This window comes from Anabrus simplex, chromosome 1 (assembly GCF_040414725.1).
Source record: "Anabrus simplex isolate iqAnaSimp1 chromosome 1, ASM4041472v1, whole genome shotgun sequence".
Taxonomy (NCBI): Eukaryota; Metazoa; Arthropoda; class Insecta; order Orthoptera; family Tettigoniidae; genus Anabrus; species Anabrus simplex.
Window position 1 is genome coordinate 418,743,550 of NC_090265.1, and position 16,921 is coordinate 418,760,470.

Here is a 16,921-nt window from a genome sequence, read left to right on the forward strand (position 1 = left end):
GTCGAGTACCACTAGAGCCTGTCGCACGGCTCCACCTCCTTGGGGTACCTTGTACCCAATCTCCGATCCCGGAGAATGAGGCCAAGCCCGCCGAGGCGGGGGCCTCCTGGAAGGGGGTGGGTCACGGCACCGGGCCTCCTTCCTCTCCGCCCGCGCCATGGCTCGGTAGACTGGACAACTGCGGTGGGAGGCTGGGTGGCCCCCCGCGCAATTGGCGCACACCGGCGCCTCCTTAAGTGTTGCGCAGGCCGTGTATTGGTGATCACCACCATAGCGGTTGCACCTCACTTGGAGCCCACAGCTGACCTGACGGTGGCCCCACCTCAGACAGCGGAAACACTGCAAGAGCTGCTGAGGTGGACGTTTCACTCTCACCTGACTGCCGATACCCGCTGAGGTCCTCTCCTGATTGGCTCCTCGGTTGACTGCTGTCCTGGGAGCAGTCTTGGGTTGCGGTTGGGCGGCCATCTCCTGGTGGGCCGGCGTCGCCTTCTGCTTCCTGGTCCGGCGTCGTCGTCTTTCCGGGGGTTTCTTCTCGGCAGGGGAAGAGGCCTCGTCCTGGTGGCCCTCCTGCCGGTCTGGTGACCCCGGGGTAGCTGGTGGCTGCGCTGCGTCGCCGTCTTCTTCTTTCTCCTGGCTGGCGGCGGCGGCGTCGGTCGGTGCTAAGACTTGACTGCGTTCCCTGTCCTGTGGGGAGCACATCGAGGTCTGGAGCTCGACAGACATGCAGGCTCCGTCGCCGTCTTCTTCCTTCTCCTGGCTGGCGGCGGCGTCGGTCGGTGCTAACACTCGACTGCGTTTCCTGTCCTGGGGGGCGCACATCGAGGTCTGCAGCTCGACAGACATGCAGGCAGGCTGGGCATGGGCAACAGCCTCGGAACGCCAGGGGGCGTCCTTCTCCACTGCTGTGCTGCTCTCCTGGTTTGCGCCCGGGTAACAGGCCCTTCCTGGTAGGCCTGTGTCTGCGACCACTTCGCCTTGGTAGGTGGTCGACGATCCTGGTTGGCGGCCTTGTTGGTCTGCGTGTACTTCGTAAAGCACAGCGGTCCAAGAGGGGTCGTGCCGTCGCGGCGCTTGGAAGCGCCGCCGTCGTCGTCCTCGGTCCTCGGCTCCGTCTGGGTGGCTGCATCCTCGTGGTTGCCCCAGGCATCCAGCTTCTCCCTGAGTCCTGGTAGCTGGGCGACCTGGTACAGTTGGGACACCAGCTCCGCGTAGACCTCGAAGCGGCGTGCGTCCTTAGGGCGGATGATGACCGCCCAGGAAGGGATCATCTCGCCGATGAGCTCGGTGATCTTCTCTCCCAGGAACTCAGCGATCACACTAAGGAGATCGATTATGTCGCTCGTTCCCCGGTAGGTGTTCTTCCCCCACCGGTTGTACACCACCAGCGACGGGCGTCGAAAATCGGGGGGCGTCCAACAACCTGAGCACCGCTTGTAGTTTCGCCACTGCTCCCTTGTGGTTGTAGTCGGCCGGTATCGCTGGAACTGATAGCTTCTCCATCCTGGTCCTACCGTAAGAAATCCTGAAACAGAAGAAAGAGCGAGCACTGAAAAGTGCTACAGCTCAGACAATGCTCCTTCGAAGATGTACTAATAAGTAGAAGTGCCTGGCCGATACTTGAAAAGTACAGAGCACCTGGCAAGGAGAGAGAAAGCGGAGCGAGAGGCACGTACGTCCTTCCGCTACGACAGTCAGCTCGTCCTTTGTCTGCAGTGAGCTGGCCTCATGCTTGAACATAAAGGTTACCACCCCTCCGGAACTGCTTCTCCCAGCGTGACCGACTCGACTAGCCATTCGGGAGACGAATACCGCTCACCCTCCCAGCCGATTAACAACAGTACGACACCCCAGGCATCTAGTCGTAGCAGTCATCTTTTCTCAGTCCGAAATTTTCACACAGCCCAATATTATATTATATTATATTATATTATATTATATTATATTATATTATATTATATTATATTATATTATATTATATTATCAACGCTTTGTCGAAATAATGATGAAAATAATGTCCGGCACAAACGTACGGCACACAGGCAAGCGCAAAATGTTTCTCAAGCTCGCACGCAACCGTGGCTTGCGAAATTTCATTATAGTGAAAACCTCTCACGAACATATGTCGAACCAAATACTGAGAGAGCTTTAGCAGCCTCGTAACAGAGGCGTGGAAAGTTTACTCGCGGGAAATGTTCATAAAATTCTTTCGTACTTTTGACGAGGAAGAACTTATCTCGAAGGCGTGTGGCAGACTGGAGATCGATAGATTTCATCTGCAAGTGAACAGGAGCATCATCGACTGAAACAGTGAATTGACTCGTAACTGTTTTAGAAGAGGAATCATTATGCAGATTGTTCCTTGATATCTACGATTACTAAAATATAGTCTTCAAATGCTGCACATTCACGAACAGAGTCCAACGTTGGAAAATGCGCTGCGTTCCCGCACTTGAGCTGGCTTTCACAATACAAGTTTTCTATTGAACGCTTTCACTTTCCCGACCATATCAGATCTTACATTGTTTTTACCTTGCATAGCAACGTTGAGAGCATTCATATGATTGGTAATATAAACCAAGAACGCAAGGTGTGTTATCCACTGAGGATCTTTAATTTTGACTCATGTTTGTTTTTCATATTTAAGTTAACTATCGCGAGTCTCTGTTTAAAAACCTTACCCTGGCTAAGCCAACCGACGTCACTGTGGTACATGGTGTCATCATACTCTTCATCTCCTCTCAGAAACTTCCTAAACTGCCGGTGCGTCAAGCCGTGGTACCTTTAACCTTAGGTAGTTTACAGTGCGTGCAACGACTTCCACGAGGTCTCCTAACTTGGCTGACTTCGTACAAAGCGCTTTGGTGCAAAATGCAATGAACGCCGGGCAACTTGGTCTCTTTGCGCCCAATTTTATATCGTAACAAGGCAATGAATCCCTTTTGTTGCCTAGCGTTGTAACCGATACCAGTTTATTCCAATCCTAACCGACTGCAGCTGGTGTTGTTAATGGACACCGTATCTGAAAGGTCCTCTGTCACATGGAGGTTACTGTCCACCGCTCGGAATAAAATAACTAACTGTGTAGTATCTGATGTAACTGTGGACTCATCCAAGGCGATTGTAAAGGCGACAAAATCCTTTACCGCATCAATTAATTGACGACGTACATCACTAGCCATAGCACAGATGTGACGTGTCACTTTTTGGCGGGAAAGATGGACATTTTCAAACTTGCTGCCTTCTGTGGGGCAGAGAACTTTTGCTATGTCAAACAAGTACACTTTCACCATTTCGCCACCCGCAAATGGCTTTACCAGTCTCGCTATTTTCAATGCTATGTTGTAACTAGCTCTTAATGCCGGCGTGTCGAGATAATTTTCCTGAAAGGAGGAGAGAATGACATTACTGAACATACTGCTGTTGTGAGCAGAAGACTGAATCTTAAAATATATTTTCAAATGTTTAACTTACGTTTTAATCTTCCTGCTGACTGCGATCACGTGTTTTCAGATTCCTTAGCCTTGCTTCTTGTTCTTCGCCTACTAACGTGTCATATTCTGCTTTGTGGACAGCGTTATACAGTAGTAACCCTCGATAGTAAATTTCCGGTGTCCGCCGATAGTCCGATGGCATAATAAACATTGAGAACTGTTTCCGTCGGTCGTGAAAAAGAATTGTAATTCCAAGTTCTTCTTAAAAGATTGCAAATTTTGCCACTTCTTCTATTTTTGATTGCTTTCCATAATCAATCAATCAATCAATCAATCAATTAATCAATCAATCAATCAATCAATCAATCAATCAATCAATCAATCAATCAATCAATCAATCAATCAATCAATACTGATCTGCATTTAGGGCTGTCGCCCAGGTGGCAGCCTTTTCTTAAATAATTTCAAGGAAATGGGAAATTTTTGAACATCTCCCTTGGTAAGTTATTCCAGTCCATAACTCCTTTTCTTTCCCAAATTTGACCTCTTGAATTCCAACGTTATCTTCATATTGTGATCTTTCCTGCTTTTAAAGACACAACTTAAAATTCATCTACTAATGTCGTTCCACGCCATCCCTCCACTGACAGCTCGGAAGATACCACTCAGTCGAGCAGATCGTCTCATTTCTTCCAAATCTTTCCAGCCCAAACTTAACAACTCTTTGTAACGCTGCTCTTTTGTCGGAAATTACTCAGAACAAATCGAGCAACTTTTCTTTGGAATTTTTCCCGTTCTTGAAGGAAGAAATCCTGATGAGGATCCCAAATACTCGAACCATACTCTAATTGGGGGTCTTACCAGGCATAATGCAATGCGTTTGCAGCAGCACTTCCAACGAACCGTGGTATGTTCCCTGGACAACTCTATGGTCAGTGTTCCCCACCACATTACGTCTCTATCTCTCTCTCCCCGAGAGCAGATACCGCCTACCAAGCTCTTCACGCGTGCGAAGTCAGTGTGCGTTAACTGTACAGACTGTGAACTGTGCAGCGTTTGGGCACCGCTGCCCTACTGTATGTTAGTTCATTTTTTCTACAACAGAGTGTTACTATTACGACTGTAGTTCCTACGACCATACCACTCTTATGTCTGTGTAAGTAATGTGAGCTGTGTTCGGCTACGTCTGCTTGACTATGTGGCTCCCGTTACCATCTTCTTCTTCTTTTACTGGAGCCTTATGTCTTATCTCTGGTGTATTCTACGGTCGTCTTAATGCGCGGCAGCGTATTCTGCTGCGATTTGTTATTAGCACCATCATATTAAAATGTAGGATGTAGTTGTGGCGGAATCCTCTTAAATACGTTCGAATCTGTGAATTGTGTATAATTTGATAACTCATCTGGTACTCATCAAAGTGACCGTCCGCCTTGCGCCAGGTTAATAGCTATATATCTGTCACGTGTAACCTTGTTTATGTTTCCCAGATTTGTTGATGTGTATTTTTTATGTTTATACACAAAACCTGTTTTTCACACTTCGTCCTCTCGACAGATGTCGCTACTATCAACTTATATTGCGCCCTCTGGGGTGAGGATGAACTATTAATTTTCAAAGTAATTTTGAGCGTCAAGGTTTCCTACCCTGAATTGTTTATTGGTTGTTTTGGGTATTCCAAAATTATCAACACTTCTATCTTTTCCCGCCAACTTAATATGTTATCCAATAAGAATATTTGTACATTTATTTAAGTAACCAATCATATATTTTTGACATTTATTAAATTAACCAATAGGAACGGTGGGTGTATCTGGGCCTAGGCCCAGAGAAACCTGGAACCTTCCTCTCCACTATAAAAGCTGGGACATTTCGGGCCGTGTTGGTTTTGTAACTGCTACAGTGTAGAGTGTGTTCGTAGCGGAAGCAAGGGGGGGGGGGGAGGGCTCCCTCGTCCATCTTCGGGAGATCCACCAGCTCAAGGTAATGGCTCTGTCTACTTAACAGTGTGATGGTCTTTGAAAGCTAGCTCGAGGGGAAGGTTTCAAATTCATTTCGCATTGTAACTTTTATTTCTTAATGTTAATTCTCACTCAATTCTAAAGCAGGCATCGTCAATCGAGAGCGAAATGCCTTCGGAGACAGTTTGCTTCCCGCTCTGGAGGAACGAGAGCAGCTTAGCGAACACGTAGGGGAGGAAGTAGGGGAAGTGCATGACGTAGTATGTACTGAAGGCCAGTGGCGCAAGTACAGTACGGCCACGGTATGCAACCCGCCTGACTGCTGCTCTCTTGTCACGTGACAAACACCCGTCCCGAGCGGAGCAAGTAACACCGGCTCCCTAGAGCAACTACGTGATGACGTCTGGTCTAAAGAACTGAATCCAACTTAGGGAATAACGAGTGAGGAACCCTCTTGTATTCTGTTTCTACTTGATATTGAGGTGACTATGATTTTGTAACCTTTAAATTTATCTCTTAATTTTAGTAAATTTTCTTTCATGTAGTCACCTCCGAAGTAAAGGCTTAGCCTCTGTAACGCCGTGCCATAAGCCCACATAGGGTTTTAAGTATTTTCATGTGAATTCCAAGGAGTGCAAGTGTTCGCCTCCTAATATTTTTTTTTTTTCCTTTTCGGCCAGTAACTTTAACCTTTTGTTTTACTAAATGCCATGTAGAATGGGTACTTGTTACCTCTGTTAAACTCAATTTCATTAATTTCATTTTAAGGCATTTAGACTGTTCAGCCGATAAGACAGTTAATACTGTTTGTTTTGTTAAATGTAGGTTGTGTCTTTGATAGGGCTGGAACTTGTAATTTTGGAGAATAGTCTCCTAAAGTGTAAATTTGTAGAACAAAGGAGCTTTTCCACTGATGTAAAAATTGGGAGATCCATCTCCTTGACTGTTGATTGAAAGGAGCAGTAGTGCTCATGTAAAATTTGTAATTAGGGAGCTTCAAGCTCAAGGTTGTTAATTGGTGATTAGTTGATTATTCTGATTTCTCGAATATTATTACCCAAGCACAAGAGCTAGATTTTGTACCTGATCTTATTATTTGCTTAGCAAAGTGTAAAGTTTAAAAAGAGAAGAGAAAAAAGGAAAAGAAATATCGCTCCAAATTTAAAGTTTTAAATTAATCTTCTGACATTTCTATATCCGCCCATTCGTCTCCGCACCTTCTTTCGCCTCTGCGTTCCACGGTATCCCCGAAACAATTATTATTATTATTTATATTATTATTAGGTCATCAAGAGCTGAAAGACAGGGAAGAAAATAGTAAAATATGCGTGGTTTAGGAGGGAAAAAAAGATGAAATATACGTCACACATGGCAGCATCAGCCGCAGTATTTAATCACGGAATACTACGCGTAAGACCAAAACCAGGTAAAGCTCTTGGGGATGAGTCAGCTGTAACCTCATACTGTGATACATTTAGAATACCAAAAACAACCAATAAGCAATTCAAGTTAGAAAATCTTGACGCACAAAATTACTTTGAAAATTAGTAGTTCATCTTCACCCGAAAGTTGATAGTAGCGGCATCTGTCGAGGAATGTCCAAACTTCCAGTATCAAACAGTTTGACGACCAAGTTCTAGATGGCGTTGTCAAAGGCGCTTAATTTAAATGCACGGGATGGATGTACCTCCGGTACAACAACAACAACAACAACAATAATAATAATAATAATAATGTTATTTGCTTTACGTCCCTCTAACTACTTTTAAGATTTCCGAAGATGCCGAGGTGCCAGTATTTAGTCCTGCATGAGTTCCTTTTACGTGCGAGTAAATCTACCGACACGAGGCTGACTTATTTGAGCACCTTCAAATACCACTGGACTGAGTCAGGAGCGAACCTGCTAAGTTGGGACCAAGAAACCAGTGCTTTAACAGTCTGAACAACTCAGACTGACAACTTTTATTTTGATACGTTTAATAAGCACTGCAAAAGCAGCAGTGAGTTATAATGCTTTATTTTACCATTACACGTATGCTTTTCATTTGGAAGCACGAAATAATAATGTTGTTTACGTCCCACTAACTACTTTGACGGTTTTTGAAGACGGCGACCTCACAGGAGTTCTTTTACGAGCTAGTAAATCTACCGACACGAGGCTGACATATTTGAGCACCTTCAAATGCCACCAGACTGGGCCAAGATCGAACCTGCGAAGTTGGAGTCATAAGCCAGCACCTCAACTGTCTGAGCCACTTAGCCCGGCAGGAAGCACGAATATAGGTACCCTTATTTAGTTTTATAACATGTCCATTATTCGCTTGAAACCAAACGTTCGATATGCTTCGATAATTCAGTTCCGATATACAATGCAAAACGGGGACCGTACCATATTTCACGCCCCGAAGCGCCTATCCTATCCTTATGTTCGAACAATTATATCGCACGCTCGTACAGACCTCGCACCGACACATGTTTTCAGGTCATTTTCATACTCACTAGAGCACGGGGCTGATGACCACATATGTCACAATCTCCTAACGGACGTAACAGCAAAATAACCAGGATTAACGTCGACAATTCGATACATCTCCAGTGCCCGAAACCGATGACCAGGGGTGTCTGAAGTCCCAACAGCTGGACCCACATGCAGAAGGTTATGCGATGCAGAAGGTGATCAAATAAAAGCAGTGGAAGAAGTTTGGAAGACTAAGATGGAAACAAAATACTAACAACCACAAGTCCAGTCTGGCAAAAATGTTACGTAACATGACATACCCTAGGAGCATCCTTCAGCTGCTATAATAGTTCAGTTGCTCTTAAACATAAAACCAGTTTGACAAGAATGTTATGTAACATCTCGTGGCATTGTATCAGTTGCGTTCAGCTTTTAGAGTAATACATTTGCTCTTAAACATAAACAGAGACCAGTTTGTCAAGTTGGCGCATAAATTGCCTGTTATCGAAAGAATAATAATAATTTCGTGTGGCTATTTCTAGCCGAGTGCAGCCCTTGTAAGGCAGACACTCCGATGAGGGTGGGCGGCATCTGTACGTAACTGCGTGTTATTCACAAGAACAACGCATATTAACTATTCTAAAAATATTGTATCCCTTTGCTAACGAAAGTAACTTCCAAGGATTATTAAAAGTTATATATAGTGGTTCGTCACATCGTTCTCTGCCCGACTCGTTGGCTGAATGGTCAGCGTCCTGGCCTTCGGTTCAGAGGGTCCCACCCCCATCGGTGGGTCTGCCTTAAAAGGGCTGCACTCGGCTAGAAATAGCCACACGAAATTATTATTACACATCGTTCTCTAATGCTACAAGAAATATCTACACGTATACCCTTAACACCTATATATGTCTACCCCTTAGTCCCGTTTCCTGATACGGTGTCTGAGATGAGGTGAGCTGAAATTATTTGGCGTGTTTTACGGCCGTTGTAGTTTTTTTACTAGTTGCTTTACGTCGCATCGGCACAGATAGGTCTTATGGCGACGATGGGACAGGAAAGGGCTAGGAGTGGGAAGAAAGCGGGCGTGGCCTTAATTAAGGTACAGCCCCAGCATTTGCCTGGTGTGAAAATGGGAAACCACGGAAAACCATTTTCAGGGCTGCCGACAGTGGGGTTCGAACCTACTATCTCCCGAATACTGGATACTGGCCGCACTTAAGCGACTGCAGCTATCGAGCTCGGTGAAGTTGTAGTTAAGAAAAGGAATTAAAAATATCAGAAATATACAGGGGCGGTTTTGCGGTGGAGGCATGAAAGGCCTCTCTCATTTTACTAGTATTTCGGAAGCATTCAGATATACCTGTGAAGCAACCGAGGACCTAATTTATTTCCTATCAGAAGTTCACGGCCAAATGTCATACCCTTTTGTATGAATTCCTCCCGCGTAGCTAATAAAAAAGTTGTATGTTCATATGTACAATGAGAGAAGTGGCGGTGTTGGCCAGGCATGGCCAGGCCTCCTGGGACGTTGCGCGTTACGTCATTGTTGCCATGATAACCAAACCTGCTACGATAGAAGTCAAATTCAGCAGAGGCCACCCTCATGCTGGCCACACAGGCCATGCGATGTACATGTGCCGAGAGCTGCTTGTGTGGCTCCTTCGAAGCATAAGCGCGGAAGTTTGTGCAGTAAACAGTGGCTTTATTATTAGTTATTAGCATACATCTTAACTCTAATTTGGTAAAACTAGTACGTATGTGCATTTAATTTTATTGTCCCTGTCCTCTCCACACATGAAGTCATAAATCGCCACTGTACAGTATATTGACAGTCTGGTAAGTCGATACATTCCGGCTGTCTACATCATCTACAGTTCCATCATTACCCACTCTAAAGCACACCCAGAAAGTAATTTGTCTATTAATTTGAAAATAATCAAATATGTGAAGAAGTTTCAAACATATCTCATGCATGTGGATGAAATTAAAAGCTTCTACTGTATAAAAATATATTTTCGTGGATAACTGTTAACAGGGATAATACACCTCACGAACTTGAAAAAAGACATGCTAGATATTCTCCTCGTATACCGTTAAAATAGGTACCTGATTGATTAGTGAAAGACATAGTTCAGGTAAAAATTATAAAAGTTGAGAATTTTAATATTAAATCTGTTGTGGGGGGACAGATTTAAAATCATAAATTATTCATGTATTTAAATATCACACTGTATTGTATTTAAATATATTGTGTAATCATTTGATAGAAAATAAGCTGATTTCTTTTGTTTTTGGTAGTTAAAAGTTCCTTTTGATTTGAGAAACCACGCATGTCCAGACACTCTTAGCCTCCACATCACTCTTATGTAAAGAGAGATATAAAGAAACAGGAATATCACAAATTATTTTATAAATTAATTGTGTGAAAATCAGACTAAAAGACCAAAACTCAAAAGCTGCGCACTGTTTTCCATGTTTTCTCAAAACTAGTAGTAATAGGCATGTATGGATTCTCAGGTAACGGGTTCGATCAGACAAATCAGTACAGAGTACTCCGTAACATAACTTTCACAAATGTCTCAGCACCTCCAACACAAGATAACATTTGAACCACTCATAGTAAAACGTTGTCCGTAATGCCTTAGAATGAACAGTGGAGTGCTAATTTTAATCAACCTTCTATTCCAGTTGTGACCCAGTGCAACGCCCCAAGCCACCATGCAGTCTGAAGGAAGGCAACCATAAGGCCAGTTACCCCCGCTGCTGTCCAAGCGTGGAGTGTCCCAACAACTGAACAATGAAGTTTGCTTTTAATCTGTAAGAAGTGAAGAGTGTGCTGTACAATTCACTATGTTATTCCCTAGACACCAAATCATTTCTGCTTCCTGTAACTGGTTGAGACATGGATTTCTGGATCGTCTCTGCAAATAAATCATTATGTTTACCAAGAAATATATCTCTAATCATTGACATCCCCACTTGGTATGGCATTTTAAATGCTGATTCTGTCTCCTATATTCCTTAATATAACTATCAGCTTTGTTTATACTGTAGATGAACATTCACTTCAAGAAACTGACCGAAAGTAAAAATAATACATGTTCTCGTTTCGAATTTTTACTGAAGAAGAGATGCAAGAAATTTTTGGATGGTTTTTAGAATATCCTGGACGAAAGTAAGGTTACACATTGTAACTTTTTGATGATAATAATAATAAATAAATAAATAAAAATATATAAATAAAATTACTCAAAAACTTAATAAAATTAATAAGCATAATTAACCAAAATGTCCGTAGTATGGGCGCCAGAGTTCACCAGAATGGATCCCTCGAATTTAGATAAGAGCATGATAAACTTTATATCCCAGGGCGTGTACATAATGCTGCGTACTGGTACATCTGCTGCAGGCCTTACCTAACCTCCTGAAAACGACTAATTAGGTAGGAACTGCACCTAGGTTCATCAATAACACTGATTCTAAAATAGCTAACTATATTCTTAACAAATTCCGTGCATGAGCACCTCATCAACATACAACATTATACATATAATACACACATAAAATATTGCTGGAAGACTCCATATTTACAACAACAACAACAACAACAACAACAACAATAATAATGAAAATCGTGGGAAAACGAAAGCGAGAACTAAGCTACAATTTGTAGATAGTCCGATGAAGAATGTACATGTATGAAGATAAATACCCTTCACTGTCTCTATATCAATTCGACTTACCGATTCTCATAATCGGCAGTTATCACATCACACAGATACTGTACCTTGTACTACTGTGTTCACATATTTTAACACTTGTTGTAAAGATATATACACACGTCTGTCGATCCTCAACATATAAATTTATGGAAAGTCTGAGATAGCTTTCACCAACATATAATGCTAGGCCGCCACAAGTGCTACAATACTTAATGCGCAAGCACTCTCCACAATCATCCACTTTCCACGAACATAACAAGACTACGCTCCACGAACGTTTGAAGTCCAGTCCATTGCAGCCGTGTCATTCCAGTACCGTGTATCAGCACCACTTCCTTCCCGTACAGTGCGTCAGTTGTAGTTGTAGTTATCTTCCTTCTAGTTCCTTTACAATCACCTCTACAATCACCCTTACAATGTTTCTTACAATGTCTTTTTCACAATGTCCTTGGTTGCCGCCGTATGATCAACCTTTATAGACATCAACATCCCCCTCCTCTCAGATGATACGTCTGGATTGGTGCTTGCCCACCAATCATGAGTGATCTCTAGTCAAGACCAAGCCTTGAACTACTTCTTCCTCCCAAGACAATAACAAACTCTGGAGTTTTACATGAATCATCGAATTTCCCTGGTACAACAACAAGCTCATCTCATCAGGCTGGGATATATATATGACTCATGGAATTACCCGACATAAGTACATCACAACAGACACTGGGGTAGCCATATGACTCATTCAAATTACCAGAGTTATTAAAGCAATGTTTTCCCACTCATGCAAAACAAATTACTCATACCTACATATGTGGATATCTTCCAGCTTATAAATATAAATGGCAAAATATACAAATGAAATACTGATAATAATAATAATAATAATAATAATAATAATAATAATAATAAATCGAATACTGACAATAATATCTCTAACTTCTACATATAATTCGGGGGTGTGATATATGTACTATCACAACATATGTTCAGAAATTCGTATTCGAAATAAAGGTACTTGACATAAGATTGGTTAAAGATCAATGGTGAGTGAACCAAGTAACGATGCTACCATTTGTGACTGGAGCATGGAGCAACAGGACTGGTGCATAACAACGTGAAACAATCCCTGGAGCAGCTTCAGCTACCCATCTGCCTGATCTGACTTATTCTGTAGTTTCGTTTGATAAGATGACTGAATATTTGAACTACAGGGCACTGTAATATCTGCCATCCAAATATATTGGGTGATGCGGTCCCATAGCGTAATATCTGGTCTGTTACGTGCCACGTTTCTGTCAGTCAAGATGTTCCTATTTGTACCTGTTGTTTGTACGAGCAGTACGGATCCAATGGTATTTTGACCAAATTATACTTGATGGCAATTACGCGATATAGTTTTTCCAATAAGATCGTGTGTTTCCTTGCAGTCTGTGGACACCAATACTGAACATCCAGATATTACTAGTAAGCAGCTTCTTTGTGGTTTTGTTCATAATCACACTGTCGATGACAGTCTGTTGTTCCTTATAACCCAATGAACCCTTCCTACAACCTGATTGTTCTTAGGTGAGTATTTCATTCTTATCGCGGTGTTGAGTTGATACACGATCTTTGCAATACAGAGGTCATTACGTTATAAAAGGCGTTCAAGCAATTGACGGCCCTAAATTTGGTAGGGTTGGTTGTATTTGTCTCCTTCGGTATTATGAATGCTATTCCTTCACCCACATATGCTGGCGTATGGGATGTACTAAGAATTAATTAATGAATTTCAGAATCACTGCCTGTGAGCTTGTAAAATTCTTAAACCAAACGTTGTGTAATCCATCAATATCTGAAGCTTTCCATTTTTGAAGTATTGCTATAACTTCCTTGAGGATTTCATTTTTCCTCATTATATGCCATCATTTTTATTCTACTTGGCATCTCCTCAATAGTGGAGAGCCGAGGTACAACTTGGGCCAGGCACCTCGCCAGAACTCTTTAAAACCTAGTTGGGAGATTCACAGGTGTTGGAATACAACTTCAATTCCGATAAAATGGTCTCTGACTTCTTCAAAATTGTGGGTTGTCTTGTTTCCGTTGGTAATTTTCTTTGTACCTTTTAAAACTATTTGTAAAAACACTTAATTTCTGCTTGAAGTCATTAAGGATATCATATACATGGATATTTTGTGGGCCATACTGTGTATGTAGCCCATTTTCCGGTCTTATCTTGTATGCCCTTCTGTGGATTCGTCACTTGGAATTTCCTTCTTTGTGTTCCACAAGGGTTGCAATGTCACGATGTCTATTTCTTTGTGATTTCCATGTGTGTTTCCCATGCTGGCTTCTGATTTGATTTACTGGACTTAATATCATGTTTCTCATGAATTTTTCCACCAGAAATGATGATGATGATGATGATGTTGATTATTATTATTATTATTATTATTATTATTATTATTATTATTATTATTATTATTATTATTATTACTATTATTATTATTATGGCACACACTATACAGAGTGTATCTTAATTATATCGTCAAAAAATCAGGGATGCTCTTCGTGTTATGTAGTGAACGATGGCGCAATCGGATTGGCGGAGAAAAATTTTCTTTTCGAGAAAACGAGGTTACTTCCGGGCGCACGATTCAAATTGTCGAACTCACCGAATTTAATCTGCCAGAGCGCAAATCGCTGCCCACTGCTGTGCTTCAGTGGACGGAAGGAAAGGAAAGGGAAGCGAAGGGGTTCGGGAGGAGACAGAGATACTGCTCGATGCGAATGCACAAGTTTCTCCTTCGTTTAGCGCAGTCACTTCCCAGCCCCAGTAGACAGTGTGTGTGTCCGTATTAGCTACTAAGTTGTCGGTACCTATAAGCAGGTGAGGATGGTTCTGTTTCAGTGCACTAACGAAGAAATGGTTGATATGCACTTAGCCTAAGACACAGCAGATGGCAACGGGAAAGAAACCACACTGATTTATGGCGTCCGGCACCCTAATCGCCGCCAACCTCATCATTCATCCTTCGTGAAGGAAGGCGGAAGAAAATCGTGATGTGATAGTAGTGCGCACTTTTCAGTATCGTTTTAGTGTCAGTATTTAAGCCGACATTGTTGGTGACTATTTACTTGCTCAGATCGTATGTCTTTCCCCCTCACCTGAACGTTACTGAGGCCAACAGACGAGAAGAAATGATCGGGTGCATTCCTTGACTGACCTGTGTATCTTAATTACTGTGTTATCTTAATGTGACCGGGCGAGTTGGCCGTGCGTGTAGAGGCGCGCGGCTGTGAGCTTGCATCCGGGAGATAGTAGGTTCGAATCCCACTATCGGCAGCCCTGAAGATGGTTTTCCGTGGTTTCCCATTTTCACACCAGGCAAATGCTGGGGCTGTACCTTAATTAAGGCCACGGCCGCTTCCTTCCAACTCCAAGGCCTTTCCTATCCCATCGTCGCCATAAGACCTATCTGTGTCGGTGCGACGTAAAGCCCCTAGCAAAAAAAAGAATATCTTAATGTGTGTGTCATTAAGGCTACTTAATAAACAAACTGTGCATATTGCCTGTAAGAGATAAGGACAATATTCTACGCGACTCGAACGAAGAAACTTGTGCATTATCTCTGCCTCCTCCTACCATACACCCCACTTCTCTACTACTACTACTACTACTACTACTACTAAAATGTTTTCATTCCTCCCTGAAGGGGGAGGCGGGCCTCTGAGACGGTGACGGTGTCTCTCAGGCCGGGAAATTTGTTATGGTGAAGGAGATGCTTCGAGAAGGTGAGGGGGTTGTCGGCCGTGGCCTATACTAGGAACTGTCCTGACATTCGCCTTAGTGCAGGAGAATGGGAAACCACGGAAAACCATTCTCAGGATAGCCATCGGTTGGGACCAGCCGTGAGGTCCAGCCCTGCCCCGTCTGCCGAATGCAGAGGCGTAGAGCCACGGTAGAGCCTTGGCCACCCCTCCTCTGCTCGGCTGGCCGGTCAGAGTGTAGAGCTCTCGGACCACCGACCAGTCGTGGCCACTTATACACGTCGAGACCCACTCTGTATCTACCGACCCCTACGTCCCCTCCCTTCCCTGAAGCACAGCAGTGGACAGCGCTTTGCGCTTTGGCGCAGCAAGTACTGCGAGTATGTCAATTTGAACCGCGCACCCGGAAGTAACCAAAGTAATCTCATTTTTTTCGAAAAACATTCTCCTACAATCCGATTGCACCATCATCATTTTCATAGCACGGAGAGCATCCCTGATTTTTTATACACCCTGTACAATAAACGGTTGCATCAAGGTCATGAAAGCTTTGTATGATAACGACTTGCGTCGCTAGTATTCTGCGGTTAGCCACAAACCACATTTTTAAGCAGTCCTTCAGATCTATGATGTTTACAAAGCTGCGGAACTGACTTTAGGGCACAGTCCTTTATACAAGCGTTTGCTTCCTGGAAATTTTGTAGCCCTTGGTTTGAATAATATCGTTTTCTTCTTCCTTCTCATCACCTTTCACTTTGATTCCCTTCACCTTCTGTTTGAACTGATTCAGTCAACAAATGTGAGATAGCGGATTCATTAGATATTGGTGGTGCCTGGTATGTGACAGTTTCAGCTTGTTCTATTTTCATTGAAATTTGTCCGATTACTTCCATTCATCTATGCTTTGATACCGAGTTTGTCCTGTAGATAGCTGTCCTCCTATCAGCAATGTTCTGTTCCTTCAGATGCGAAAGTTCGAGATATTGCTGGACGAATTGTTGATACAAGACTGACCTATAGCCGTGACGTCTCTCGCAATAAGTGGCACATAAATCTTCACAATGGTCTCATACATCACAGTTGTACATTTTTTTCTTCTCAGTAAACTTCTGTGTGATTCCAGACTATGTTTTGGAAACACATTCAGCAGTTTTATAACTTGTCCTGTTAGTCTTTCTCTCTGGGCTGTAGCTTCCTTAGCGACAGGAGCCGACCTCGTCAACTTACTGTCATCAATGACACGCAAGCTGCCCTGTGCAACTTAACATGGGGAGCGGACGCTGTTTGAAGCCGTCCGATACGGGTTGGACGCTGCAGAGGTTTCGTGTTCGGTTTTCCTTCCGTTAGCTTTGGGGAACCAATCCCTACCCGCAAGACAGTAGGGGCAGTACTTATTTAATGGTGGTAGCTACTGATGAATAAAGCTATGAGAGACGTGTTCCAACATTCGAAGCAAGTTGTTCTTCAGGACCTAAGTCAAGAAGACCTTAGTTATCTTATTCGGGATTTAAAGTTGTCTAAAAAACTGGCTGAAGTTTGCAGTCCCAGGCTCAAAGGTTGGAATATACTCAACAAAGATACAGCGTTTATCGTAGTCGCAAT

General features: G+C 43.1%; 1 protein-coding gene across 1 annotated transcript in view; it reads left to right on the plus strand.

Moving 5' to 3' along the window:
* The window catches only part of LOC136856886 (U-scoloptoxin(16)-Er8a), a 28,963-nt gene extending 18,161 nt beyond the window's left edge, over positions 1–10,802 (plus strand). Inside the window, exon 3 of the mRNA XM_067135107.2 lies at positions 10,539–10,802. Coding sequence (XP_066991208.2) covers positions 10,539–10,644 — 106 coding nt within the window. The 3' untranslated portion in view covers positions 10,645–10,802. The remainder of the gene's footprint in view (positions 1–10,538) is intronic.
* Positions 10,803–16,921: the final 6,119 nt, after the last annotated feature.